The sequence below is a fragment of the Podarcis pityusensis genome, assembly GCF_964106645.2.
Source record: "Podarcis pityusensis genome assembly, chromosome: 16".
Lineage (NCBI taxonomy): Eukaryota > Metazoa > Chordata > Lepidosauria > Squamata > Lacertidae > Podarcis > Podarcis pityusensis.
The window spans coordinates 28,369,740-28,396,599 of record NC_138041.1 but is presented as its reverse complement, the minus strand read 5'-3'; the positions used below and the strand labels follow the sequence as shown (position 1 = coordinate 28,396,599).

At 47.0% G+C, this 26,860-nt stretch overlaps 1 protein-coding gene across 3 annotated transcripts in view; it reads right to left on the bottom strand.

Moving 5' to 3' along the window:
* The window catches only part of LOC308465262 (tRNA (32-2'-O)-methyltransferase regulator THADA-like), a 59,701-nt gene continuing 32,841 nt past the window's right edge, over positions 1-26,860 (bottom strand). Inside the window, exons 17-31 of one of the 3 annotated variants that reach the window (XM_080985018.1) lie at positions 25,938-26,123; positions 24,088-24,236; positions 22,037-22,174; positions 20,921-21,025; positions 19,289-19,489; positions 17,866-18,016; positions 15,459-15,708; positions 14,058-14,297; positions 12,888-13,113; positions 10,796-11,002; positions 8,584-8,825; positions 6,688-6,864; positions 5,127-5,405; positions 2,075-2,280; positions 1-1,323 (exon numbers count right to left, since the gene is read on the bottom strand). In XM_080985018.1, coding sequence (XP_080841144.1) covers positions 1,070-1,323; positions 2,075-2,280; positions 5,127-5,405; positions 6,688-6,864; positions 8,584-8,825; positions 10,796-11,002; positions 12,888-13,113; positions 14,058-14,297; positions 15,459-15,708; positions 17,866-18,016; positions 19,289-19,489; positions 20,921-21,025; positions 22,037-22,174; positions 24,088-24,236; positions 25,938-26,123 — 3,011 coding nt within the window. In that variant the 3' untranslated portion in view covers positions 1-1,069. The other 2 variants (XM_080985019.1, XR_013980389.1) reach the window with 2 other exon arrangements.

The window sequence follows — 26,860 nt, the reverse complement described above, 5'->3', positions numbered from 1 at the left end:
TTTTGTTCATATTCCGCTTGACAAGTTTATTTTCCTCAGCCCTCTAGCGGGATCTTGAGCTCTTTAGAACAAGAGCAAAGAAGCGAGCCTTGAAAACGGATGCAGTAAAATGCAGCCAGCTGAGAAAAAAACTGAGCTGCAATCACAGTAAAAATCTACCCCACAGTAGGGCAGACTGTTAAGTTGCAGACTGTCCTCCTTACCCTGAAAGCACAAGGTTTACCGGGGGGGTGGGGGGTGGAGAAGGGGGAAGTCAACACTGTTTAGGGCAGGAAAGAAGAAACTTTTGCCCACCCCCAGATGTTGCTGAACTACAACTCCCATCATGCCTGGCCATTGGTCATGCTTGCTGGGGCTGGAGTTGTAGTTTATCAATACATCTGGAGCACCAACAGTTCTCGTTGCCTGTAGCAGAGGATCGCAAGGCACTGGCATGATTCCACTCAACCAAGGCTACTGACTGGCCTCAACAGGAAGAGCCATAGAGACTTCCTGTCTGTTGCGTGCTCTTTCCTGGCTTGACTTCCCACCTCCTGCCCAATAGCTTCTTATAGCTGAGCTCTGACATGCAAGCCTTTCATCTTGAGTGTTATGTACTGAAGTTCTCACCCTGGGCCAGCAGGGGGATACTGTAGATAGTTTTCACTCAGGTCCACATATGCAAAGAAGGGATTGAAAGTGACATTCAGTGATTGGGTAGTTACAGAAAGTGTTACAGTTGCATTGTAGTGGAGCTCTATATAAGCAGGCTGGCTGAACCCTTCAGCTCAGTTCTGTTCTGGCCTGTGAATAAACAAGAGCTGTTTGAAGAATCGTTGTGTCGTCTGATATGTTCACCCACAACTTAACACTGAGAAACCGCCAAAACATCTTTAGGTGGAAGGAAAGATATTCTATTTGGTCCTGGCCATTTGAAAGCAACCTGCATCAACGGAGATTTAGATTTTGGGCCAGCAAATCCCTCTATTCTGTGTAAGAGGATGCAATAGTGATCTCCCAAGTAGAAGCCTCTTTCTCCTTTATGGTTTTTGTTTAAAAAAAGCCCTTGGTGAGTCAGTAAAGAAATAAATCAGAACGAGTCTTGCCCTGTCTCTAAGTTGATTGCAAGAGTCATTCCATGTTGAGTCAGCAGCTTCTGAGTAGACAAAGCCACGCATCTCAGCTTCTGGGCAGTGAAGTCAATCCCTTCGACGTTGGGTTGACTCGTCTTTTCCAGGACCTCCAGCATGTTTGCCACAAGGACAGCCTTGACCAGCAGTGCTGCGATGGCAACATGGACTTTTGGACAACCCAGAGCCTTCAGGTGCAGAGAAGCGCTGTCAGCTGAAAGATGCAGAAGACAATTTTGAGCGCTGATGGCAGCCCTTCCCCAACTGAGTGCCCTCAAGACATTTGGGGTGGCAATTCCCATTGATGAGGATGATAACAACAACAACAACAACAATTATTATTATTATTATTATTATTATTATTATTATTATTATTATTTTATACCCCGCTCATCTGGCTGGGTTTCCCCAGCCACTCTGGGTGGCTCCCAGCAGAATGTGATTAATTAATAATAATAGTAATATTAATAAAGCGTCAAACAAAACATCAATCATAAAAAGCTTCCCTAAACAGGGCTGCCTTCAGCTGTCTTCTAAAAGTCAGATAGTGGTTTATTTCCTTGACATCTGATGGGAGGGCGTTCCACAGGGCGGGCGCCACTACCGAGAAGGCCCTCTGCCTGGTTCCCTGTAACCTCACTTCTCGCAGTGAGGGAACCACCGTAGGCCCTCTGAGGTGGACCCTGGTGTCCGGGCTGAACGACGGGGGTGGAGACGCTCCTTCAGGTATATATATTTTAGATGCCAGGCAAAAATGTTCCCAGCTGATTAATATCCTACGGCTTTTTAAACGCAACTGTGGGAAAGGGAGGGTTTACTGTTTTGTAGTCTTTGTTTTAATTATTTACTTACTTGTGTTTCATCTTGTATTTTATTCTGTGAACCGTCCCGAAATCTTGCGATGAAGGGCGGTACATAAATTGAATAAACAGTAATAATAACTGCTCTGCTGGTTTCAAACTCACCTTGGCTCCACCACAGCCTGCAGTGATGGAGGCTTGAGAAGACTCCGGGCCCAGTGGCTTTTAGCCAGTCCTGCATTGGTACCCAAAGCTTCAGGGAGGTGGATGCTCTGCCAAGCAGCTGGAGGAGAAAAGGCAGCAGCGTTTGAGAAAAGATAACTGGTTCTGCGTAAACGTTGGGCTCGTCCTCTTTGTAAAGACTGACGACCCTGAAAGAGAGAGAGAGAGAGAGATGTGCTTAAAAGCCACTGTATTTGATTTAGCAAGCTAAATAACATTTTTCTTCTCCTCTTCCTATTTTGTTGTTGTTGTTCTTTGAATACTTTATTTAAGATTCAACAATAACAAAAAAATCCACAATAATTACTACACCAGCTCATTACAATTGACCATCTTTAACAATAGTTGAAAAATTAAAGAGTAAGTTGAACTTTAACTTACTCAAATTTTCATATTCAATTTTTATCTCTTTCTTAGCAGATCAAAAAGAAAAGCGCCAAAAAAAAAAAAAAAAAAAAAAGAAGGTAGAGAGAAAAAGAAGAAGAAGAAGAAGATTTAAAGAAAGAATGAAAAGACTTTGTGGCTATTTAAGTTATAATCAGAAAATTCTTAATAATTATTCATAAAGGACACAGTTTATAAGAAGTAAATAAGGAGGCCAGATACACGATAAAGGAAGGATTTTATTTGGTTGTTTGTATTGTTGTATGTTATGTTCACTGTGTGTTATGTTCACGTCTAATGTGTATGGGGGGGGGTTGTGTTATGTTGTAAATAAAATTCCAATAAAAATTCAATAAATAAATAAATAATTAAAAGGGGGGGAAATAAACACATTTGACTTCCGATTAGACTCATTGCATTATTATTTCTATTATTTTTTCACACACAGTTCCAGATTACTGTATTACTTTCTTTGTTTTCATCAGATACCAAAAATATTAGATTTCTTATTTTGCAAAAATCATTCTAGTTCTGCCAGGATATGTTTATTATTACAATAGTTTTCCAGGTATTCTTTAAAGGTTTCCCATTCTTTCTGTACTTTCTGTTTTGGATAACCCCTGACACTGCCTGTCATCATGGCCAGCTGCAGATATTCTATCATTTGGACCTGCCACTCATTTATCATAGGTGTTTTATTACTTTTCCAGTTTCTTGCAATTAAGATCCTGGCTGCTACTGTCGTGTACATAGAAAGGGGTCTAATTTCTTTTTTTGATTTCTGGTGGTATTATGCCTAGGAGGAAGGTTTCAGGTCTTTTCTTAAATGAGAACCTAAATAAAGTTCTCATTTAAGGTCTTCTGCTCTTCCTAGAGAGTCCGGGAAATCGAACCTGAAACCTTTGGCATGCAAAGCAGATCCTCTAAAGGTAAAGGGACCCCTGACTGTTAGGTCCAGTCGCGGACAACTCTGGGGTTGCGGTGCTCATCTTGCTTTATTGGCCGAGGGAGCCGGCGTCCAGCTTCCGGGTCATGTGGCCAGCATGACTAAGCCACTTCTGGCGAACCAGAGCAGCACACGGAAATGCCGTTTACCTTCCCGCCGGAGCGGTATCTATTTATCTACTTGCACTGGCATGCTTTCGAACTGCTAGGTTGGCAGGAGCTGGGACCGAGCAACGGGAGCTCACCCCGTCGCGGGGATTCAAACCGCCAACCTTCTGATCAGCAAGTCCTAGGCTCTGTGGTTTAACCCACAGCGCCACCCTCTAAAACTGAGCTATATGGCCTTCCTTAGCAAATCCCAAGCAAGATAACAAATAAATTCATTGGGTCATACTCCAGAGCAGCCTTCCCTAACTCAGTGCCCTCCAGATGTCGTTGGACTCCAACTCCCATCAGTCTCAACAGTACGGCCAATGATCGGGGTGATGAAAACCGTAGTCCAATAACATATGGAAGTCCTTGTGGTGGTGGTTAGATTATTAACTGCCCTTCACTAGAAGGGTTGTGGTGGTCCCAGCAATTGCCCCAAACCCTGTAGAGCTGCTGCCCACCAGGGTAGACAAAATTGTGCTGAATGGACCAACTGGTCTAATTTAATATAAAGCAGGGTTACCAGACGTCCCCAGATTTGCAAATCTGTTCCTGGACAAATTCCGTCCCCGGAATGTCCCCAGATTTGCAAATTTGTCCCCGGGAAACGTGGCAGTGGCAGCCTCAGCAGCCCGGAGCCAGCCTGGTAGCGCAGTTGGCTCTGGCAGGCTTCAGGAGCTGCTCACTGCCGCTGCCACTGCTGAAGGGGAACCAGGGACGTCTGGCGGTACAGATCTCCTTCCCCCTGCCCCCTTTGTTTTGAGAGATCAGGAGAGGCTTGGGAGTCACGGGTGGGCATTGCCCAGGAGGGGTGCAAGGCACGTGGTTTCTCTGCCAGGCAAGGTGCAAAGCCCTTCTTTTGCACCTTGTGAAACATAAATGTGCAGGTTTTTTTAAAAAAAACCTGGGCAACAGCCGCCTGCCCGCCCGTGACTCCCGAGCCTGCCCGATCAGTAAAAAATGGGTGGTGCTGTGGGTTAAACCACAGAGCCTAGGACTTGTTGATCAGAAGGTCAGCGATTCGAATCCCCACGACGACGGGATGAGCTTCCGTTGCTCGGTCCCTGCTCCTGCCAACATAGCAGTTCGAAAGCACGTCAAAGTGCAAGTAGATAAATAGGTACCACTCCGGCGGGAAGGTAAACAGCGTTTCCGTGCGCTGCTCTGGTTCTCCAGAAGCAGCTTGGTCATGCTGGCCACATGACCCGGAAGCTGTACGCGAGATGAGCACCGGAACCCCAGAGTCGGCCACGACTGGACCTAATGGTCAGGGGTCCCTTTACCTTTACCTTATGTGTGCTTGGGCCCAGGGTCTTTTGCCTCACCATCCCCACTACTGACTCCCTGTTGCTCTTCAGCTAAAAAAAAAAAAAAAAAGGGAAAAAAAGGAGAAAAAAAAGGGTCCCCGGATTCATTGGAAAAAAATTGGTAACCAGAGTATAAAGCACCTTCTTCCTTGTTTGCAACAAATTTCTCTATCCCCCCTTCCAGTTCCATGGCTCCTTCTGTTCCTCACCCTTTGGCTTCTAACTCTGTCAAGGCGTCTCCGAGGTCCATGGAGGGAAGGTGACACACCAGAGATGGAAAGGCTTCTGGGCAATCCCCAAACTTCTCCAGCAGGAACTGCAATAGGAGAACCAGGCCCTTGTTGCTCTGAAGCAAGATGCAGCCGCTTTGAGGCGGAACCCCCGAGGCTGCTTGCCGTCGTTGCGCCACAAGGCTGGCAAAGATGGAGGCCTCGTGCCTCACTTCGTGGTCTTCGTCCTGAAGCAGGCAAACGGCCACACCAATCAGGCTGTGAAATCAGGCAGTGAAATTCAAATCAAAGCAAAATCGATTTGGCGGGCGGCAGGAAGGCGAGGTCTCAAAAGAACTCAGCCCTGTGCAATGAACAGAAAGCTGACCTGATTTCCCACAGTGACACTGGGTCAGAGTTTTCATTGTGGGGGAAAGCCACTCCCGACCTAAGGGGGGGTGGGTTGCGGGCTCATGCCCCCGTCTACATTCTCGCGGGGCTGGCGTCAGCCCCGCAGGACTCAGGGATTCCCATTGTCATTAATAGTCGTCACCCACGATTGGGTCGTCGTCGTCACGATTGGTTGGCGGTAGGGGCGGGCTTACTAAAGGGCATTTAAGGTCGGGGCAGCCCTGGCTCGCCCCTTTTCTCTCCTTACAGCAGCTGCGGTTTCCCACCCACCCGTCCTCTAGGTTTGCATTCGGACTTTGCTATGGGCTTCGGTTGGTCGCCGCAAGGGGCCTGGTAGGAGTTTTTCCATTTGGCTAATTGGCTGTATTTTGAAGCCACTTGGTTTCTTCGCCTCCCTCGTAGCAAAACGTCACAACTCCTCGGTTTTGGCGGTAGGCATTGGCAGGGGTATTGTTATGCAAATGAAGTCAGGGGGGGGGGAGGAACGCCATCACCTCCCCCAAATCTTGAAGGGTAGCTCATTAAAGGACTCCGGGGGGGCGTCGCCTCGTCCGAAACCTACGGAGGCTAGGGCCTAAAGCGCGCTCCCGAGCGGTAACCCCTTGGGGAGCGCGTAGGGATGTGCATCTCAGGGGCTCCCCCTGTTGGTGCTTAACCCTTCCCGGTTAGACCGGGTAGTCTGTTAGGGCCAATGCCTAAAGCCAATACCACTCTTACCTGTAAGCAATAAAGTTGTGGCCATTTTTTGCCCATTAACCTAAATTCTGGTGTCCGGTGTCTTTATTTACTCCATCTGTGGGAGGGGGCGGGAATTGCCACGCAAACTAAATGGGTAGGTAGATCAAGCCCCCTGGTGCTGCTTGGGGAATAAACGTGGGTGCTGGGAGAGGCAGGGCAAAGAGCTGTCGGCCATGCTCTGGCCATAGCTGTCAACCTTCCCTTTTTTTGTGGGAAATTCCCTTATTCCAGCGCTGTTTCCCGCTGCTATCCCGGATTGTTAGATATCCCGTAGACTGTCCCCGGGAGAGGTGAGCCTGCTGATCCCTTATTTTCGAGGCTGCTGATCCCTTATTTTCAAATCTGAAAGTTGACAGCTATGGCTGTGGCAGCTTCCCAAGGATGCTGGCCCCTTGGCCCCATAGCTACGTACCGTAATGCCAGGGCACGAAGGGACGAGCTGGAGGATGCTTGGGCTCTCCAGAGCACATCGGCTCCAGATATTCTCAGCGACTTTGCCACAGCCATTCTGAGCACCTCTGAAGACAGGGGGTTGCTGCACTGGTCGATAACTGCACACCACTGTTCCAGTAAAGGATAATCCTCAGTACTGTCACAAGAGGAAAGAACATTTGTAATAAACGAGAGTGAAGGCCAACACTAACTTCCAAGCGTCCGTCTCTAGCACGTGGCCCTTAATGATGCCAGGAGGTCGTTTTTCTAGTACAATCGTGCCTTGGATCTCAAACGCCTTGGCCTCGAACAAATCGCCTCCCGAATGTTTGAAACCCGGAAGTGAGTGTTCCGGTTTGCGAACTGTTTTTGAAAGCCGAACGTCCGATGGGGCTTCCGCGGCTTCTGATTGGCTGCAGGAGCTTCCTGCAGCCAATTGGAAGCCGCACTTTGGTTTCTGAACATTTTGGAAGTCGGACGGATTCCATTCGACTTCCAAGGTACGGCTGTATGTTATTTGCGGAAAACTGAAAGCAAACCATCCCTCAAGTTCGTTCCATGCCACCCTTGCCTTTGGGCTTTTTTGTGCTGGGAACAGGGAGAACCTTTATATTTTTGTGCCAAGAAACCGTGACACTCCAGGCGTTGCTGGACTCAATCTCACATCAGCCTCAGTCAGCATGACGGATGGCTAGGGATGATAAAAGCTGTAGTGTAGCGACATCTTTAAAAAATAAAAAATAAAGAATGGAAGAAATTCAAAGATTATTTGGTTATAACTTAAATAGAATTACTTGCGAGTACCAGATTGGCCTAGGATCTAAATATGTGATGTTGTAGGATATTATGGACAAAAGTCAAAATGAAAAGAAAGAAAGATGTTAATGGACCAAGTAAATTTTATGTGAAAATAGTTTTGGAAAACTACTACAATGATTTATATGGAAACTCAGCCAGGGGGATTCGAGGAAGTCGAATTAGGATAAATGTTTGTTTGTTTGTTTTCTGATGTTTTCTTTTTATGTTTGTGGATATGTTTGTTATAAATTTGGAAAACTAATAATTTTTTAAAAATAAAATAAAATAAAATATCTTTTCTTTAAAAAACAACTTTTATGGTCACCAAAACACATATCACACATTTAATATTGACTTCCCTTCCACCCCTTCCATGGTTTGTTTTGGTCACCCTTTTTTTGCTGCACATTCTAATCAATCTGTGTGCTTTTCTTTTTCAATCTTATCTCAGTTAACTATATACTGCTGAATTTATTCTAAACCTGCCAACGTCTTTGTTTACAATAGTTTTCTAGATAGTCTACAAATCTTCCTTAAATACTCTTTCTTGCTGATTCTGTCAGTTAATTTAGCCATTTCTGCATTTTCCATCCATTTCACCTGCCATTCCTGCAGTGTAGCATCACCTGGGAGGCCGAAGTTCCCCACCCCAGACACAAAAGATATTAAGAACGAGCCCTGCTAACTCAGGCCAATGGCCCATCTAGTCCAGCATCCTGTTCTCACAGTGGCTGAACGTTTGTGGAAAGCCTGTATACTGGACATGAGCACAACAGCAGTCTGCCCACCTGCGATCCGCAGGTATTCGGAAGAAGAAAAGTTTGGATTTGATATCCCACTTTATCACTCCCCTTCAGGAGTCTCAAAGCGGCTAACATTCTCCTTTCCTCTCCTCCCCCACAACAAACACTCTGTGAGGTGAGTGGGGCTGAGAGACTTCAAAGAAGTGTGACTGGCCCATGGTCACCCAGCAGCTGCATGTGGAGGAGCGGGGAAGCAAACCCAGTTCACCAGATTACGAGTCCACTGCTCTTAACCACTACACTACACTGGCTCCTCTGGCAATTAATCTACTTACCTTGGAGTCAGGAGCAAAGGAGTAAGACACAGCGCATGTCCCAGAAGCTCTGGGCTGAGATCATCGTTCCCCACCATGGAGAGCAGGTCTCTCTTGGTCTCTGCGAGCACAGCTCCCCGCAGCTCGTGAGAAGAAGCTGGGCTCCGAAAGCTCAGCTTGCTACAGAGGTGCACACAAGCTTCTAGGTATAACTTCAGAAGCACGTTGTTGGCTCCTCCTTTCATCATCTGACCTAGTTTCTCCTAATTCAACAGAAGGGAAACATATTTCACATTGGGAACGGGTGGCGCTGTGGTCTAAACCACTGAGCCTCTTGGGCTTGCCAATCGGAAGGTCGGTGGTTCAAATCCCCGTGATGGAGTGAGCTCCCATTGCTCTGTCCCTGCTTCTGCCAACCTTGTTGTGAAAGCACACCAGTGCAAGTATATAAATAGGTACCACTGTGGCAGGAAGGTAAACGGCGTTTCCGTGCACTCTGGTTTCTGTCATGGTGTCCTGTTGCATCAGAAGCGGTTTAGTCCTGCTGACCACATGACCTGGAAAACTGTCTGTAGACAAACGCCAGCTCCCTCGGCCTGAAAGCGAGATGAACGCTGCAACCCCATAGTCACATTTGACTGGACTTAACCGTCCAGGGTTCCTTTACCTTTACCTAATAAGGTTTATAACCTAGGACATGATGGGGAGAAACCTGTGCCCTTCCAGATGTTGTTGAACTACAACTCCCATCAGCCCCAAAGACCAGCATGGCCAACATTTTGGGCAATGGGAATTGTCGCATGGCAAACTCTGGAGGACCACAGGTTAGCCTCCCAATACAGAGAACCAACCTACATGCCTCTGCAGCCCCAAAATTAAGAAACAAATTTGTTCAATAACAGCTCAGTTGGTCAAGCATGAGACCTGTAAAAAAAAAAAAGTGATCTGTAAATTTAATAAATAGTACTGTTAATAGTACCATTAAGCCTTTAACGGCTCAGGATCGCAATACCTGAAGGACCGCCTCTTTCCATATAAACCATCCCAGACTCTGCGTTCATTAACTGAATCCCTTCTTCGTGTACATCCTCCACGTGAGGTCCGGAGGGTGGTAACACAAAAACGGGGCCTTTTCTGCAGTGGCTCCCCGTCAGTGGAATGCTCTCCCCAGGGAAGTTCGCCTGGCACCTTCACTATATATTTTTCAGCATCAGGCAAAAACTTCAACCAGGCCTTTGGCTGATTAATATCCTACATCCTTTAAATGTGTCTGTGGGAAGGGCGGGGGGTTATTGTTTCGCTGTTTGGTTTTACTTATTTACTTGTTTTTATTCTGTATTTTGGGATGCGGGTGGCGCTGTGGGTTAAACCACAGAGCCTAGGACTTGCTGATCAGAAGGTTGGCGGTTCGAATCCCCGAGACAGGGTGAGCTCCGGTTGCTCGGTCCCTGCTCCTGCCAACCTAGCAGTTCGAAAGCATGTCAAAGTGCAAGTAGATAAAAAGGTACCTGTCATAAACGTAGGGGTTGCTCGTGCGCAAGTTGGTGCCACTCCTGGCTAGGTTGCCTTGTTAAACCTTTTCTGTCTGGACAGCCCTACACTTCGTGGCTGTTCAGTCGCTAGCAGAATCCGTCAGTGGGCGTTTCTTAAATCTTTTCCAGCATAAAAGTTGTTTGACTCCAAGTCTCCTTCTTCTCTCCCTGCGCGGAAGTCTTCTGCGCAGGGAGGGCGTGGGTAGTGGAGGACCCGTGCTCTCCTCGCTGAACTCCGGCGAGGAGTCCTGGAGCCCCCTCGCCGATTCCCCCATCTGCCCCCCTTTATTCCTGGTGTTACGCTGATTTCCTTCCCCAGCTGGTGAGCCGCCTCTCCCCCTACTGGTCCCTTCTCCAGCACTGCTTGAGAGCCTAGCCTCCGCCTCTGGCTCCGATGTCAGTTCACTGACAGTACCGCTCTGGCGGGAAGGTAAACAGCATTTCTGTGCGCTGCTCTGGTTCGCCAGAAGCAGCTTAGTCATGCTGGTCACATGACCTGGAAGCTGTATGCTGGCTCCCTCGGCCAATAAAACAAGATGAGCGCTGCAACCCCAGAGTTGGTCACGACTGGATCTAATGGTCAGGGGTCCTTTTACCTTTACCTTTATCCTGTATTTTATTCGGTGAACCGCCCTGAGATCTTGCGATGAAGGGCAGTATATACCGTAAAGTCAATAAATAAAAAATAAGCCAAGGCTCACCAGTAACACTATTTGCAACTCCTTGCTAGAATTCAGACAGTTTTCCTCCTCCTTTTCAGTCACCCAGGTCAGAATGGCTACTTGCACATCGACGTTCCCCCTTTGCAGGAGCAAGCAAACTTCGCCAATTCTCTCAGGAGCTCCTGATCTCGCGGCCTCGTGACAAAGGAAGCAGGCCGCATGCTGGCAGAATGTGGCAGAACCAATCTGGGAGAGAACCAAGAACAGCAGGGTTTGGGTGTATTCAGACAGCCCTGTTTGGTGTAACAGTTAGGGTGCTGGACTAGGACTGCAGGGACCTAGGTTCAAATCTCCACTCAGACACGAAGCTCCCTGCACTGGCCCTAGGTCTACCTCACAGGAATGTTGTGAAATTGAGGGTAAGAATGCCATGCACATTGCCCCAAAGCTCCTTGGAAGGACGGTGAAATTATGAAGAAATAATTCTGTAAAAAAATAACAGCAGGAGGCACGGATAGAGGATCAAAACTGTGTAGGCGTCAGCATTCAAACAAATAGTATAGGAAACAACAGGGCAACCCTAAATTTCTTACGGATTGTTTTGGTCTTATTTGCCACCATCTGCTGCAATGAAACATCTCTGCAGGGGCCTTCAAAACCGATTTCATCCTTATTCCTCGCATAGGGAATGCCAGTCCAGCATCTACAAGCATGTCCCTGCAAAAGCATGCTTGCAGAAGATCCTATTACCGTATTTTTCGCTCTGTAAGACGCACTTTCCCCCTCCTAAAAAGTAAGGGGAAATGTGTGTGTGTCTGATGGAGCGAATGCAGGCGGGAGGCTCTGCTCAGCGCTCCCTTTAAAGAGCCGCATAGAGCGTGTGTGCGGCTCTTGGGGGCTTTTCCCTGAGGAGGGAGAAGGGCAGCCCTTTTTCGGGGGAAAGCCCCCAGGAGCCACACACACTCCGCACGCTCTTTAAAGGGAGCGCGGCTCTTGGGGGAGCCTTAGCTGTGCAGACTCTCTCGAGAAAGGGGAGCCTTTAACCTGCTGCCTGGGAGAGGCTGCGCGCAGCTATCCCATAAGCCAGGACAGCCAGCGGGATCGCTGCGCAGCGATCCTGCTGGCTGTCCTGGCTTATGGGATTCAGATTTTTCTTCTTCTTGTTTTCCTCTTCCAAAAACTAGGTGCGTCTTATGGTCTGGTGCGTCTTATAGAGCGAAAAATACGGTAACTATCCCCCTCTAAAATCCGCACAATGCACCATTATGCATCCCGGTCTCTTTTTCCTGCACTTTTGGATACGGCCGTGTGTTGTGCCACACACCCCAGGGCAGCCATTTTATGTTAGGTCCCATGGCAGCCATTTTGTGACCAGCGCCCGCAGCCCATCCCCGCGGAACAAAAAACCCCCAAAATGTGCCCACACTGATCCCCAAAAGTTGTCAACCACCATCTTATATCCTGCAAAATTTTATGGAGCGTTTCCAGCTGGACTCCTGGCTTCCACCCGCTGCTATTTGTCAGTTCTGCCGGCCTTGGCAGATGTAAAATATACCTGAACCTAATAACAAATTCAGACAACTGCTGGAGATGTGGGAGTAAAAATGCGAACTTAGTACATATGATGATTAACTGCCCGATGATAAGATCATTTTGGTGCGAGGTGAAGATATATATAGCAAGAATAATAAAAAGAAATTGTTATTTAGGGGAATTGAGTTTTAATTCTAAATTATATACTGGAAACGTGGGAGATTACAAGGGGTAAAAAAAAATGGATGTACCGTGCCATATTAGAAGCAAAAAAACTTGTTTTGATGAATTGGAAGAGCCACAAAAAGATTCCATTGAGCACATGGATTGATAATATGGACAGACTAGCTACATACGAACAAATTGCATGTCGACGCAAATTAAGAATGCATAAATATGAAGAAATCTGGAAGGAATATTTAAGCGATAAGGCGGGCAGTGGTGGGAAGTAGGGGGAGGAGAGTTGGGGAAATCCGTACTCAAATCCGAATTGTTAAATTGTGTTATTAGTGTTATTGTGGTTTTTGTTGTACGTGTTTTTTGTGGTTGTTGTTTGTATTGAAAAAATGATTAAATATATATTTTTTTAAAAATATACCTGAACCTGAGATGCACCAGGCTTCACTAAGGGCTCAGAGTTGGCCAGTTCGCTGCTCACCACCTCTCGAACTCGCTGCTCAAAATCTCGAGAACAGCTTCCAATCAGGAGGGAAACAGCTTGGAGGTAGGCCGTGCGAACGAGGGGACATGGCTGCGTGGGGGTGAGCAACCAGAGACGGTCTTCCAACTGGCCAGCGATGGAGAACAGCACGTCGGGGGGAAGACTGAAAGGAAGTTAAGACCACCATATTAGTGTTAAGCGCAGTCATTTAATTCACTGAAATTGTAAACGCTTGCATGTGTTGTGATGTGTTTAGGTTGGACTGGCTGGTTACAGAAATCTCAGAGAGTTCCCTAGTAGTTCTCGCGTGACTGGCTAACGTTGATCACAGGGGAGGTATCTAGCAAAGGAGACTCCATTATTTATCTATTTTACTTTGGCAAAGTAATAATCATAAATAAACAAGAATGAAAATCTGCACCCCACCACCGAGACCATTCCATTCTAACTATCCAACCTCCCAGAATTTAAACCCAGCTACAGACAGAAGGCGTTCGAATGAAACAAAAATGCACGTATACACCATACATTTAAAGCACATGACTACCACCCATTCAAATAATCCTGGGAACTGTAGTTTGTTAAGGGTGCCGGGAATTGTAGCTCTGTGAGCAATAAACCACACTTCCTATGATTCCTTGGGGGAAACCCTGTCCTTCAAAAGGTCTGGTTATGTACGCAGAATTAGACTGCTATTCCACAGACGCTTACCCAGGAGGAAGCTTCCCTTGAACCCGGCGTGACTTACCTCTGAAAAGAGGTAAGTATTCGTTAAGTTAAATTAATTGGAAATAGCTTGCAAGTATTAGATCGGCTTAGGATTTTATATAAGTTAAGTGATGAATTAATATGTTTAATTTTGAATTGGAAAGATAGAATGATGTTAAGTGTACAAGAACTCTGAATTGGAAAACCGTTAAAAGGACATGCATTGAAATTCAACCAAGGGGAAGCGAGGAAGTCACTTAACAAAGTTAATAAGTGTAATTTTAATAAGGTCATGATTTATGTTTGTTTGTTTGTTTATAATTTTGTGAAAACCAATAAAATTTTTGAAAAGAAAAGAGCTAAGTATTAGGGGTGGCACTACCAGAGAGCCACTCTTACCAGTTTGCATTCAGGGCCTGAGCCAACATGGAGTGGATCTGCAGCAGTTTGCCATGCAGGGCGTTGTGGCAAAGCACATCCCCCGGCAGCGCCAAACCCGAGGCCAGTCGGAAGAGGACACCTCCATATTCCGTCGCAGGAACTAACGGGACCAAGGCCTTGGCTGCCATCACCCTCACGGCATGTATGGGGTTTCCGGAAAGCCGGACGAGGGGCTCCAGGAAGCAGGCGTTGGTATCGCTGCAGAACAAGGAACAGACGAAAGACAGTGTTTTCAGAATGCCAGTGCCCTTAACAAACTACAGCTCCCAGGATTTTTTGGGAGGAAGTCACACATTTTATATCTCTAATGTACAGGCCATAAACTGAAAGCACATTTCCTACCCCCCAAAAAAGAATACTGAGTATTATAGTTTACCCCTTGCAAAGCTACAATTCTCAGCACCCTTAACAAACTACAGGCCTCAGGCTTTTTGCCCCTGAAGTGTACGTATCTAGCTTTCAGTGTGCGAGTCCCACTATGCCTTTGAGACCAAAATGCATCTATCACTCTCGGTATGTTCCAAGTACTTTGCTGCAGCAAGCAAAACTCACCAGGTCTAGAGTTTGTGACGTGACCCTTACTTTTCAAGTGTTCATGCCAATCTTATTTCACTCTAGGCTACTCACACCTCTGGATAACGTATTTCTTATTTTGTTTCTTTAACGCAGGTCACCAGTCATAACAATAAATATTCGATCCGATACCACAGAATCACAGAATCGATGAGTTGGAAGGGACCACGATGGTCATTGAATAAAACCCTCTGCAATGCAGGAATATTATTATTTTTTGCCTAACTTGGGGCTTGACCCACAACCCTGAGCTGAGCTCCATCCATGTGCCTTGGTGTGCAAGCAAAAATACCTGCACAAAACCCGACTGCGACTGTCCAATCACCTTTGGTCAGGGCCGGATTTAGGTTTGATGAGGCCCTAAGCTACTGAAGGTAATGGGATCCTTTATATGTCCAGCTGTCCTTTGTCAACAACAAATTATTGCTGTTTTTTGTGTGGAATATATGCTATGTGGTAATTTATGGACCTAATAGGTATCTAAAGCCATATAGAAAGGAGCAAACCAGTGATATTTTAGGGAGCAGGCTAGCAGGTGGGGCCCATTACTTACATCATAGGAGCCTACACAACGCAAAACACTGTTGCTGTGTAGGTTTTGTGTTATTTGTTTTTTATCTTATATTTTGGAAATGTACATCCAGTTTTCCCCCCTTTACATTTTTTGCGCCCCCCCCCCAAGAGACTGGGGCCCTAAGCTAAAGCTTGCTTAGCTTATACGTAAATCCAGCACTGCCTTTAGTGCCTCCTTCCCGCCATGGGCAAGATTCTGCCTGAGTTGCCTACCTATTCCACGTATCTGTGCCACCAGGCTGGAGTTTTGCCAGAAAGGTGAGGATGGCGTAGAGGGATGGACAGAGTCGAAACCTCCCTCTCTGGGGCCCTGTGGACTCTTCAGCAGCCATGACTAACTCCTTGAGCAGGATGCTCCTCAGCTGAGGGTAGCGGGTGAAAAGGGCCTCAGGGCTCACCCCATCCTGATCGCAGCCATCGTCCCAGCTCCGCGTCCGACCGAGCAGACGGACAGTCAGGGCACCTGGGGGGAAAATAACAGCAGGATGAAAAGAACACAGAGCCATGTTATATCCAGTGATGGCACCAGGAACCTTGTCTTTTATCTGTACCTAAATAGATATATGGGAAGCGGGTGGCGCTGTGGGTTAAACCACAGAGCCTAGGACTTGCCGATCAGAAGGTCAGCGGTTCGAATCCCCGTGACGGGGTGAGCTCCCGTTGCTCGGTCCCTGCTCCTGCCAACCTAGCAGTTCAAAAGCACGTCAAAGTGCAAGTAGATAAATAGGTACCGCTCTGGCAGGAAGGTAAACGGCGTTTCCATGTGATGCTCTGGTTCGCCAGAAGCGGCTTAGTCATGCTGGCCACATGACCCGGAAGCTGTACGCCGGCTCCCTTGGCCAATAAAGCGAGATCAACGCCGCAACCCCGGAGTCGGTCACGACTGGACCTAATGGTCAGGGGTCCCTTTACCTAAATAGATATATCTCCAGGGGATTGGAACTGGTAAGGCAGGAAGCAGGGAGCCCAAACAGTCAGTGGCCAATAAAAGAATGAAGCCAACAAATTCTAGTTTTTTCTTCTCACCCTCCTCCATCATGAATTCTATGGAGACTAAAGAGGACAAAGGAGCCAGGAAGGACAACCCCTCTGGACCGGTTGGAAGTAAGAAGATAGGTGTGATTCGAAGACTCAGGACAGGTAACATGTAAAACGACTAAAAAAAAATGGATGCAAATATGTACATTGATACAGCAGATTTTAAAGGTTAATGTTCAGCTGAAGCCAGAACTCTTTTTTTTTTTAGGGCAGACAACTGGAAAAGGATTATGGAAGATTACTTCAATATATGATTACAGAGGCGAGATTGCTATATGCACGAAGATGGAAAGACAGAGCTGTACCCACTATAGAGGCTGATAAAACTATTGTGCTTGGCTGAGGTGGCAAAGTGAACATGTTTAATCAGAGGCAAATCATTACTGATCATTTGTTAAGGCTTGGAAAGTCCTTACCGACTTTTTGCGTGAAGGAGAAAGCGAACTTGTAATATTCAGATTTGGAGATGGAAAAAAATAATGGTTTACAGAAGATGGAATGGTTATATCTTAAGGAATGAATATCATAGGACAGAGAGCTAAAGGTCCTTTTATTTTCTTCTCCTTTATCCGTCTTTAGTTTCTCTTTCTTTTCCTTTTCTCTCACTTCCTTTAGATTTCTCCTCTCCTTGCCTTGTCTTCTGACTTTTTCTCTTTTAGACTAAGTAGCTGTTTTATCTCAGTATATTATATATATTTGCAATGGGTATGTATTTTTGCATATCATTGAATAAGTATCAATAACAGTAATATTTTTTTAAAAAAGGCAGGTCAGTGGGGCAGTGCCCCATTTGACCTGATGGAAAGGCCTGCAGCCTGTCTACCTATCCTATCTTTGGCTATGAGTATGTGCAGAAGAAATGTGGTCCTGACGTATTTCATTTATTTTTTAAATTGCATTTGCACTCCCTCTTTCCTTCAAGGAGCTTGAGGTGGTGTATGTGGTTCCCCACTCACCCCTCCGTATTTAATTCAAACAACAACCTTGCAAGGTAGAGCAGGCTGGGAGGCAATGGGCTGGCCCAAGGTCATCAACGAGGAAGCTTCACAGCTGAGTGGGGCTGTGGGCCTTGGGAGGCTGACAGCGCAGCCACTAATAATAATAATAAATTTTTTTTTTATTTATATCCCGCCCTCCCCAGCCGAAGCCGGGCTCAGGGCGGCTAACAACAATAAAATAGTACAACATTCTAAAATCATTTCATTATAAAATTAGTTCAACTCAAATTAATGGCAACCATTGGGCTAAAGTTCTGTGAAGATTGCCAAAGGAGGGAGTTAGGCTGTGCCCTGACCAAAGGCCCGGTGGAACAGCTCTGTCTTGCAGGCCCTGCGGAAAGATGTCAAGTCCCTCAGGGCCCTAATCTCTTGTGACAGGGCGTTCCACCAGATTGGAGCCACAGCCGAAAAAGCCCTGGCTCTGGTTGAGGCCAGCCTAACCTCTCTGTGGCCTGGGACCTTCAGGATGTTTTTGTTTGAAGACCGTAAGTTCCTCTGTGGAACATACCAGGAGAGGCGGTCCCGTAGGTACGAGGGTCCTACGGAGCTCTCACCCCTGGGGTAATGGGAAGAGAACTGCCTACCAAAGAGCTGGATGGCTGCGTTTCTCATGGCCCAGCTGGGGGAGCGGAGCGCCTCGAGAAATAACACCACCATGGACGTAACGTACTGGTTCAGGGCTGTGCCAAGACCGGAGCCACGGACCAGGGTCTGCAGAACGTGGAGAGCCGAAACCTGTGCAGGAAAAAGGAAGAGAGGTTGTTTTGCAGCTTAACATCCAGGGAAGCTGCAGTGGTGCCATGTTAGGAGTGCTGCTCTGTTCCACCACACCAGCAGCTACAAATATCCTTCCTAAGTGAATCGGGCCCAGGACCCCTTCTGGGGCTACAAAAGAAACATATTTTTAAAATTACTTTTCTGGGTGTTGGGCGTTCGGCTCCCTCACCTTAAAAAGAAAACTGGCGCGGGTTTTATTATTCGCTCAGCATCTATGCATATAATCTCCTGCGCTTCATTTTGTTTTTTAATGTTCAAGACCGAAAGCAATGTCAATTAGGGTATAAATATATATACAGACGGGATGCAGGTGGCGCTGTGGGTTAAACCACAGAGCCTAGGACTTGCCGATCAGAAGGTCAGCGGTTCGAATCCCATGACGGGGTGATTCGGCCCCTGCTCCTGCCAACCTAGCAGTTCAAAAGCACCTCAAAGTGCAAGTAGATAAATAGGTACTGCTCCGGCGGGAAGGTAAACGGCGTTTCCGTGCGCTGCTCTGGTTCGCCATAAGCGGCTTAGTCATGCTGGCCACATGACCCGGAAGCTGTACGCCGGCTCCCTCGGCCAATAAAGCGAGATGAGCACCGCAACCACAGAGTCGGTCACGACTGGACCTTTTATATTCAGACACAAATTACTTTCCTCCCATCCGTGAACAGCACCTCAGGACTCAGGATATTTAAAACACAATATATTTTACAAATCTTCTGTTCAACATAGTACAGTGGTACCTCGGTTGTCAAATGCTTCAGAAGCCGAAAGTTTCAGTTTTCGAACGCCAGAAATCGGAAGTGAATGCTTCTGTTTTTGAACACGCCTTGGAAGGTCAAGCGGCTTCTGAGGTGCGTTTCTCCATTTTCTCAATGGATTTTGCCGACTGCCCACTGTGCCTCATTTGTCAAACATTTCGGAAGTCGAACGGTCTTCCGGAACGGATTACATTCAACAACCGAGGTACCACTGTTTTCAATCTACTAATTTTTCTTTTATGGTGTTCTTTGTGACCTATAAATCAAAACAAATTACTCCACTACTGGGATCCACATTTCAATTTTTATTACTCCATCTAACCCCTCTTTGACTGATGCTGTAAAAAGGCCAAACCATTTTCTGTTTACTTGGAACTGACCCTTCCAGGTTCCTGGCTAGTGATGAAATCAATGAACAGATTCTGCCCTGCCAAAAACCTGCCCGCCATTCTTTGACCTTCCATTACTTGTTCTCTTTTACCTGAGGCAAGTCCACCGTCTGGTCCCAATCTCCGGGGAGAGGCTCGCCAGCTAAAGCCAGCAGCCTCTGAACGCAGTTCGCCAGGAGAGGACGCGTCTTGGAGGGGTCTTCCCCAACCACGATGCACAGGAAGAGCATGGGGAAGCCAGCTGCCCTGCGGGTGATGGAGCAGTTCCTGGGGCTGCTTAACAAAGCCAAACCCTGGAAAGAAACAGAAGCCCCCCCAACCCAGTTGACAAGTGGTTAAATGACCCAAAACCAGGCCGTGATGTGCCTGATGTTGTCAGGGAAGCCCAGAAGACCTGAGCACCACAGCACTGTCCTCTCCTGTGATTCCCAGCAAACTGGTACTCAGCAGCACTGCTGCCTCTGAATGTGGAGGTAGTTCAGGGATAGAATCACAGAATTGTAGAGTTGGAAGGGACCCCATGGGTCATCTAGTCCAACCCCCTGCAATGCAGGTCATATCAGGCTAAGCATCCATGACAGACGGCCATCCAACCTCTACTTAGAAGCCTCCAAGGAAGGAGAGTCCACCACCTCCTGAGGGAGACCATTCCACTGTTGGAACTACTCTTATCGTAATTCTGTGTCCAGGGCTGCTGTTTACCAGCTCCACCTGGTATGCAGGCTGAGACCCTACCTGCAAGCAGAATGTCTTGCCAGAGTGGTGCATGCTCTGGTTATCTCCCGCTTGGACTACTGCAATGCGCTCTACGTGGGGCTACCTTTGAAGGCGACCTGGAAACTACAATTAATCCAGAATGCAGCACCTAGACTGGTGACTGGGAGCAGCCGCCGAGACCATATAACACTGGTCCTGAAAGATCTTCATTGGCTCCCAGTACGTTTCCGAGCACAATTCAAAGTGTTGGTGCTGACCTTTCAAGCCCTAAACGGCCTTGGCCCACTATTCCTGAAGGAGCGTCTTCACCTTATCGTTCAGGCCGGACACTGAGGTCCAGCTCCGATGGCCTTCTGGCAGTTCCCTAGAAGTGAAGTTAGAGGGAACCTGGCAGAGGACCTTCTCAGTGGTGGCTCCCTCCCTGTGGAACGCCCTCCCATCAGATGTTAAGGAAATAAACAACTATCTGACTTTTAGAAGATATCTGAAGGCAGCCCTGTTTAGGGAAATTTTTAATGTTTGATGTTTTCTTGTGTTTTTAATATTCTGCTGGGAGCCACCCAGAGTGGCTGGGGAGGCCTGGCCAGATGGGCGGGGTAAAAGTAATAAATTTTTATTACTATTAATATTATTATGGAGCTACAGTGGTGCCCCGCAAGACGAATGCCCCGCAAGACGAAAAACTCGCTAGACGAAAGAGTTTTTCGTTTTTTGAGTTGCTTCGCTAGACGAATTTCCCTATGGGCTTGCTTCGCAAGACGGAAATGTCTTGCGCTTTTTTTTTAAAGCCGCTTGAAGAGGCGCAGTTGCGACGGACCGTGCTTCGCAAGACGAAAAACATCGCAAGACGAAAAGACTCGCGGAACGAATTCTTTTCGTCTTGCGAGGCACCACTGTACTGCCAGTCAGTGCATACAATACTGCACAGGGTGGACCAGTGGTCTGACTCAGTATAAAGCAACTTCCTATGTTTTTAACCTAGATGGGATGTTTAACTGCCAAGGTACCTGCTCCAGCGCTTTCCTTGGTATACCTTGGAGCTCTGGGTCTGGGCTGTTTAGCAAAGTGGCACAGAATTTCGTGAATCCCAGGCTGCAGCCTTCCACTGCTCCCTAGAGAAAACAAAACGAACGAGTCAGCTACCTTACTGGTCAGTAGAAGGCTGCCAACGGACAACCTTAAAAATCCAGGCAATACCGAGACACGTGGAAAGTGAGAGGATAAAAAGATGGGAAGGAGAGGGGACAAAATAAGGCCACATCTACATCATATATTAAAGCAATATGATACCACTTTAAACAGTCACGGCTTCCTCCAAAGAATCCTGGGAGTTATAGTTTGTTAAGGGTGCTGAGAGTTGTTAAGAGGGTCCTATTCCCCTATCAGAACTATACTGCCCAGAGTGGTTTAACAATCCATGCTTCATCACAGGGAACTCTGGGAATTGCGACTCTGTTAGGGATCTCCTAACAACGCTCAGCACCCTTAACAAACTACAACTCCCAGGAACATCAGGGTGGTGTACAGCAATGAGTATGCTACAACTGATTTATCTTTTTTGGTGCAAGGATCTAACAGGCCTCCTGAAATGCCAGCTGCCTCCAGCAGAAGCCAGAGCTGACATGAACAGCCGTTGTTAGCGACCACCATTTTGCTTTCCCCCCAATGCCCCAAACCAGCCTTGTTAATTAAGGGTCACAGTATACATCATACATTTAACGTAACTGGCTTCCTCCAAAGACTCGTGGGAAATGTGTCGCTCGCCCATCACAGAGCTATGGTCCCCCCCCCGAACCCTTAACAAAGTTCCCAGAATTCTTTGGGGGAAGCCATTTGTATTCATAAAGGATGTGACCAGGGAGTATATTGAGGGGCACAATGGCAGACAGCACAATAAGCACGGCAGCCCCTATTTTTGGCTGTATCCACCTCTCCACACCCCCCCCCCGAATTACACCGAATTGAGGCATTCTGGGGTGAAACAAAATGGCAGCTACCAGCAACTGCTGCTGTGTGCTCTGCTGCTGCTATAAGACACTTGTAAAAGTACAAAACACGAATCTAAGCAAGGCTTTGAAGAGCCCGTTTAGACTTCAGCTGTACCAGCAGGAAGACAGCCTTACCCAATGGCGGCACGTCAGCAAGATTTCCTGAAACGCCTCAGCAGCCATCTTTACAACCTGGAGCGGCAGGAGACAGCCTGCCAGGGGCGCCAGGGGCAGAATCTTCTCTGCTAGGCCTCCCAAAAGCAGCCCGATTTCCTTGGTAGTTAAAAAGAATAGAATTTGTGAGATTGGGAGGGGAGAAGTCTGATGAATAAGGGAGCCCTCTCTTCTCTTGTGTTGTGGATGAGTCCAGTGCATCTAATTCCCCAGAGAGTGCCATGATACAGTGGTACCTCGCAAGACGAATGCCTCGCAAGACGAAAAACGCGCAAGACGAAAGAGTTTTCCGTTTTTTGAGTCGTTCCGCAAGACAAATTTCCCTATGGGCTTGCTTCGCAAGACGAAATGTCTTGCGAGTTCTTGCAAGTTTGTTTCCTTTTTCTTAAAGCCACTAAGCCGCTAATAGCCGTGCTTCGCAAGACGAAAAAACCGCAAGACGAAGAGACTCGCGGAACGGATTAATTTCGTCTTGCGAGGCACCACTGTACCTTCACAATTTGGGTGGCGGTGTTAAGCTTTATGGTCCTATACAGCGGTACCTCAGGTTAAGTACTTAATTCGTTCCAGAGGTCCGTACTTAACCTGAAACTGTTCTTAACCTGAAGAACCATTTTAGCTAATGGGGCCTCCTGCTGCTGCCGTGCCGCCAGAGCACGATTTCTGTTCTCATCCTGAAGCAAAGTTTTTAACCTGAAGCACTATTTCTGGGTTAGTGAAGTCTGTAACCTGAAGCGTATGTAATCTGAGCGTATGTAACCCGAAGTACCACTGTATGGTCCTTTTCAGCTGGTCCTCTGCTTCGTCCTACTTTTTTCAGCCCCCTGATCAACCTCCCTAATACTCCTCCTCCTCATTTTCAATTTGTATACCGTCTTTCTATCTTACAATACTCAAGGCAGTTTACAAGTTGAAGAAACAAAAAATGTACATCTTATAACAATCTAATGCAATACAAAAATGTGATAATAAAACGTAACTTTAAAATAGGTAACATATCAATAAAGTAACATTCAACAATAATTAGAATAGTATTAAATAATAATAATAACATATAAAAGTTAAACGGAAATCCACTCAGCAGTTACAATAAATAATTTCTAAACTACAGTCATACCTCATGTTACGTTTGCTTCATGTTACATTCTTTCAGGTTATGTCCCGTGGCAACCCGGAAGTACCGGAAAGGGTTACTTCCGGGTTTTGCCGCTCGCGCATGCACAGAAGTGCAAAATGACGTCACGCGCATGTGCAGAAGTGGCGAATCACAACCCACGCGTGCACCGAAGTGGCGAATCACAACCCGTGCGTGCGCAGACGCGCCGCTGCGAGTTGTGCTCTTTTCATGTTGCGAACGGGCCTCCGGAACGGATACCGTTCACAACCCGAGGTACCACTGTATAATCAATAAAACAACGGCAAGCCACAGTACATAAAATAATACACTACAAATTGAGAAGCAGAAACCAGAGGGTGGGGCAAGGCAGGTGGAAAGAGGCCTTGCCTGATGGAGTCTCTCCCCTCACCTGTCTCCCACCCCTGTAGGAAACACCCCCTCCTCATTTAAAGTGCTGTGAAGTTCCTTCAAAGCCTAGTTTCCATTAGCTTCACTATGCTACAGTTTCGCTCCTCTCTGTCCTATTCCTTAAGCCTTATTCGCCTCCCCCTTTCTTTAGATTTCTTTTTTGAGTCAGTTTGTTACTCTCCATGGTGCTATCGGCTCTCCAGCCTCTTGGCTCCTTGTTGCTTAACTTCACAACATACTGGGACCTCTCCCTGGCTCGTTTCTCTCTGTGGTTTCGACCCCAGCCAAACTGACCATGTCCCTTTCCCTCACAGAAACCGGCCTGCAAACGGTTTAGTTCCCTGAGAAACAGAACATTTCCAGCTGTCGAGCCAGCTCAGTCAACTGATGTTGGAGGTGCCTACCATCAGCTACGAATTTAACCCAACTCCCCACCCCCCAGCCCCTGCCATGTTTAAAAACCTGAAACACTCTCAAAACTGCTCACTTTCACAGAGACCCAGCAACAGGTCAGGATCAGACTGTGCTCCTCCGAGAGTAGAACTGAATCGTCCTCATTAGGGAGCCCAGGATCCTTCCCCACATGGATAAGGAAACTGATCGCATTCCCCATGTCTGCAAATGAAGGCGCTGCAGCTGCAATAAAACCAAGAAGGGGTTAGGAAGTTGTGCTAAGAATATGGAGAAACAGCAGCCAAGTTATACATTTAAAACACAGTAGAAACCCGATTTATTTATGACAAAGTAATAATCGTAAATAAATAAGAATAAAAATGTGCACCCCACCACCGAGACCATTCCATTGTAACTATCCAACATCCCAAAATATCAACACCTCTGGCGATGGTTTTGTTGGGATACTGCCAGGGAGATAAAGTCCATCATGGCCCCCAAGCCGTCTGCCGGACGATCCATCGACCTCCCGTAGGCACGCAGTATCAGCAATTAGCGACATGAGTTTCTAGAAAATATCTTGCCACATTCCAGAGCTCATGCACACTCTATCAGCAGATAATGCACAGCCAAAGTCGCACTCAGGAGAGCATTATTTACAAGTTTATTCAGCGTTGATCAGAACACAGAAAAACATGACTGCCTGCTTTAGTGTCTACGACACAGAGAGAAAACGAAAGCAACAGAAAACATAAACATCCTGTGAACAGGAAATACGCAGACTCTGTGACTCACAGCCTGCTCCCTTTTAAGGTGGAACGGAAATATCCTAACAGGTTTGACCCCCTTTCCGTTTTAACAGTACAAATTCCACAACACCTTCCATATCTCCTCAGAATCATTTCTACTGCATATTCCCTGTCTTACCTTAATGGCACATGTTAATTTATCATTAACAGATATATCTCACCCCTCTTTATACCATTCTTCCATTTTATATTCTACCTGCCCCTTCCATTTCCTGGCTATAATAATAATAATTTGTGCAGCTGTCAATAAATTTGTGAGCAAGTCCTCCTTTTAAAAATTTAACGCATCCATTGGCGCAGGAGAGCTGAACCAGATAAGGACTGTGGTTCTGGGTGTGGGTGTGTGAAGGGGGTTTAACTGAGATGCTTATCTCATCAAATCAACTCCCCTGGCAACGTTCTTACTAGCCATGGTTATGCCACCATCTGGTAATGTCTTTTAAATTGATTCATCAATTATCTTTGTATCTCGCCTCTCCCTAAAGAGTTCCGACTGAGAACACACGGTTCTCCTTCTTTTTTATTTAGGTCCTAGTCTGACACTCTAACCCAGGGGTTGGCAACGTGCAGCCCACGGGCTGGATGCGGCCCACGAAGACCGTTTTACCGGCCCATGACCCGCTCCTGAACTGAGCCACCCACTTGGTTAGTCCCTGGCACGCTGCGCTAAACCGGCGCGGCACAGCGCGGGGACTCGCTGAGGAGTGCTGGAAATTGCGTCTGCGCATGCACAGATACTGGAAATCACGTCTGCACATGTCCAGACACTTCCAATCACTTCTGCCAGGCACAATTTTGGGCATCTGGGCATGCACAGAAGCAATTCCCAGCATCACGGACATGCGCAGATGTGATTTCCGACGTCGCGCTGCGCCAGTCTGGCCCACGGACGATCTCCGTGGGAGTGATCCGGCCCATGGCCTGTAAACCTTGCCAACCCCTGCTCTAACCACTACACCACACTGGCACCAAGGAAGGAAGGGAATGGAACAGGTGATTTAAAAAGGGGTGGGCCATCCAGATGGATGGAGAACATAAAGATCTCTGCACACTGTTTTGAAGACCTGCGTAGAAAGGCTTACATTTGAATGCGTTGGCGGCTGTTTCACATCTTTCTATCCCGGCCTGGTCTCACCTTGCTGGTCTAAGCTCGAGGGCCGCTTGCTCTGCAACACTCCCAAAAGCAAATTGCTGACGTCTCTCACGGCGTTCACCAAACTGCTAAGGAAAAGCTGCCAGCTCTCTGCCTGCTCTGGTTTCAACATTGAGGTTGCCACCTCTGGGACCTCCAGCAGACACTGCCTCAGAGCAGAAATCACCCCTGCTGGGACAAAGCATGCTGGTTAAGGCGACGTCCGAACATACATTTGAAGCAGTATGATACCACTTTCAACAGTCATGGCTTCTTCGCCCCAGAGAATCCTGGGAAGAGTGGCTTAACAGATCTGCCTCCTTCCCCAGGGGACTCTGGGAAATGTAGTTCTGTGAGGGGAGGAGGGGTCTCCAAAGAACTCTCAGCACTCTGAACAAGCCACACTTCCCAGGATCCTTTGCAAGAAGCCATGACTGGTGAACGTGGTGCAACACTGCTTTGAATGTCTAGTGCAAATGGGGTCTAGGAGTCCCCCCCACAACCATCAGTTAATATTCCATGCCCCTCATGAGTTCCAGGAGGGGGTCTGCTCTCCATAGGGGTCTTTCCCCTTAAGTTTTAAATTTTGTACACAAAAGTTTTCCCACAGTATTTTCACATCAGCCTTGTGAGGTAGGAGTAGCCTATGAGAGATGACTAGCCCAAGGTTATTCAGTGATCTTTGTGGCCCAGTGGGGAAATTGTTATTACTGGTAGTAACAGTAACGCATAAAAAGCAATGAAAATAATGGTGTTTTTTTAATTTTAAAAGCAAGCCAAATATTACGACAACTTCTCATTCCAACATTGCCATAAACAATGGGTTGCACCCAACACAAGCCTTACTCAAAGTAGACTCACTGAAATGAACGTGGATAACTTAGGTCCATTTTTTACTCTGAGTAAAATTTACATGGCTGCAACCG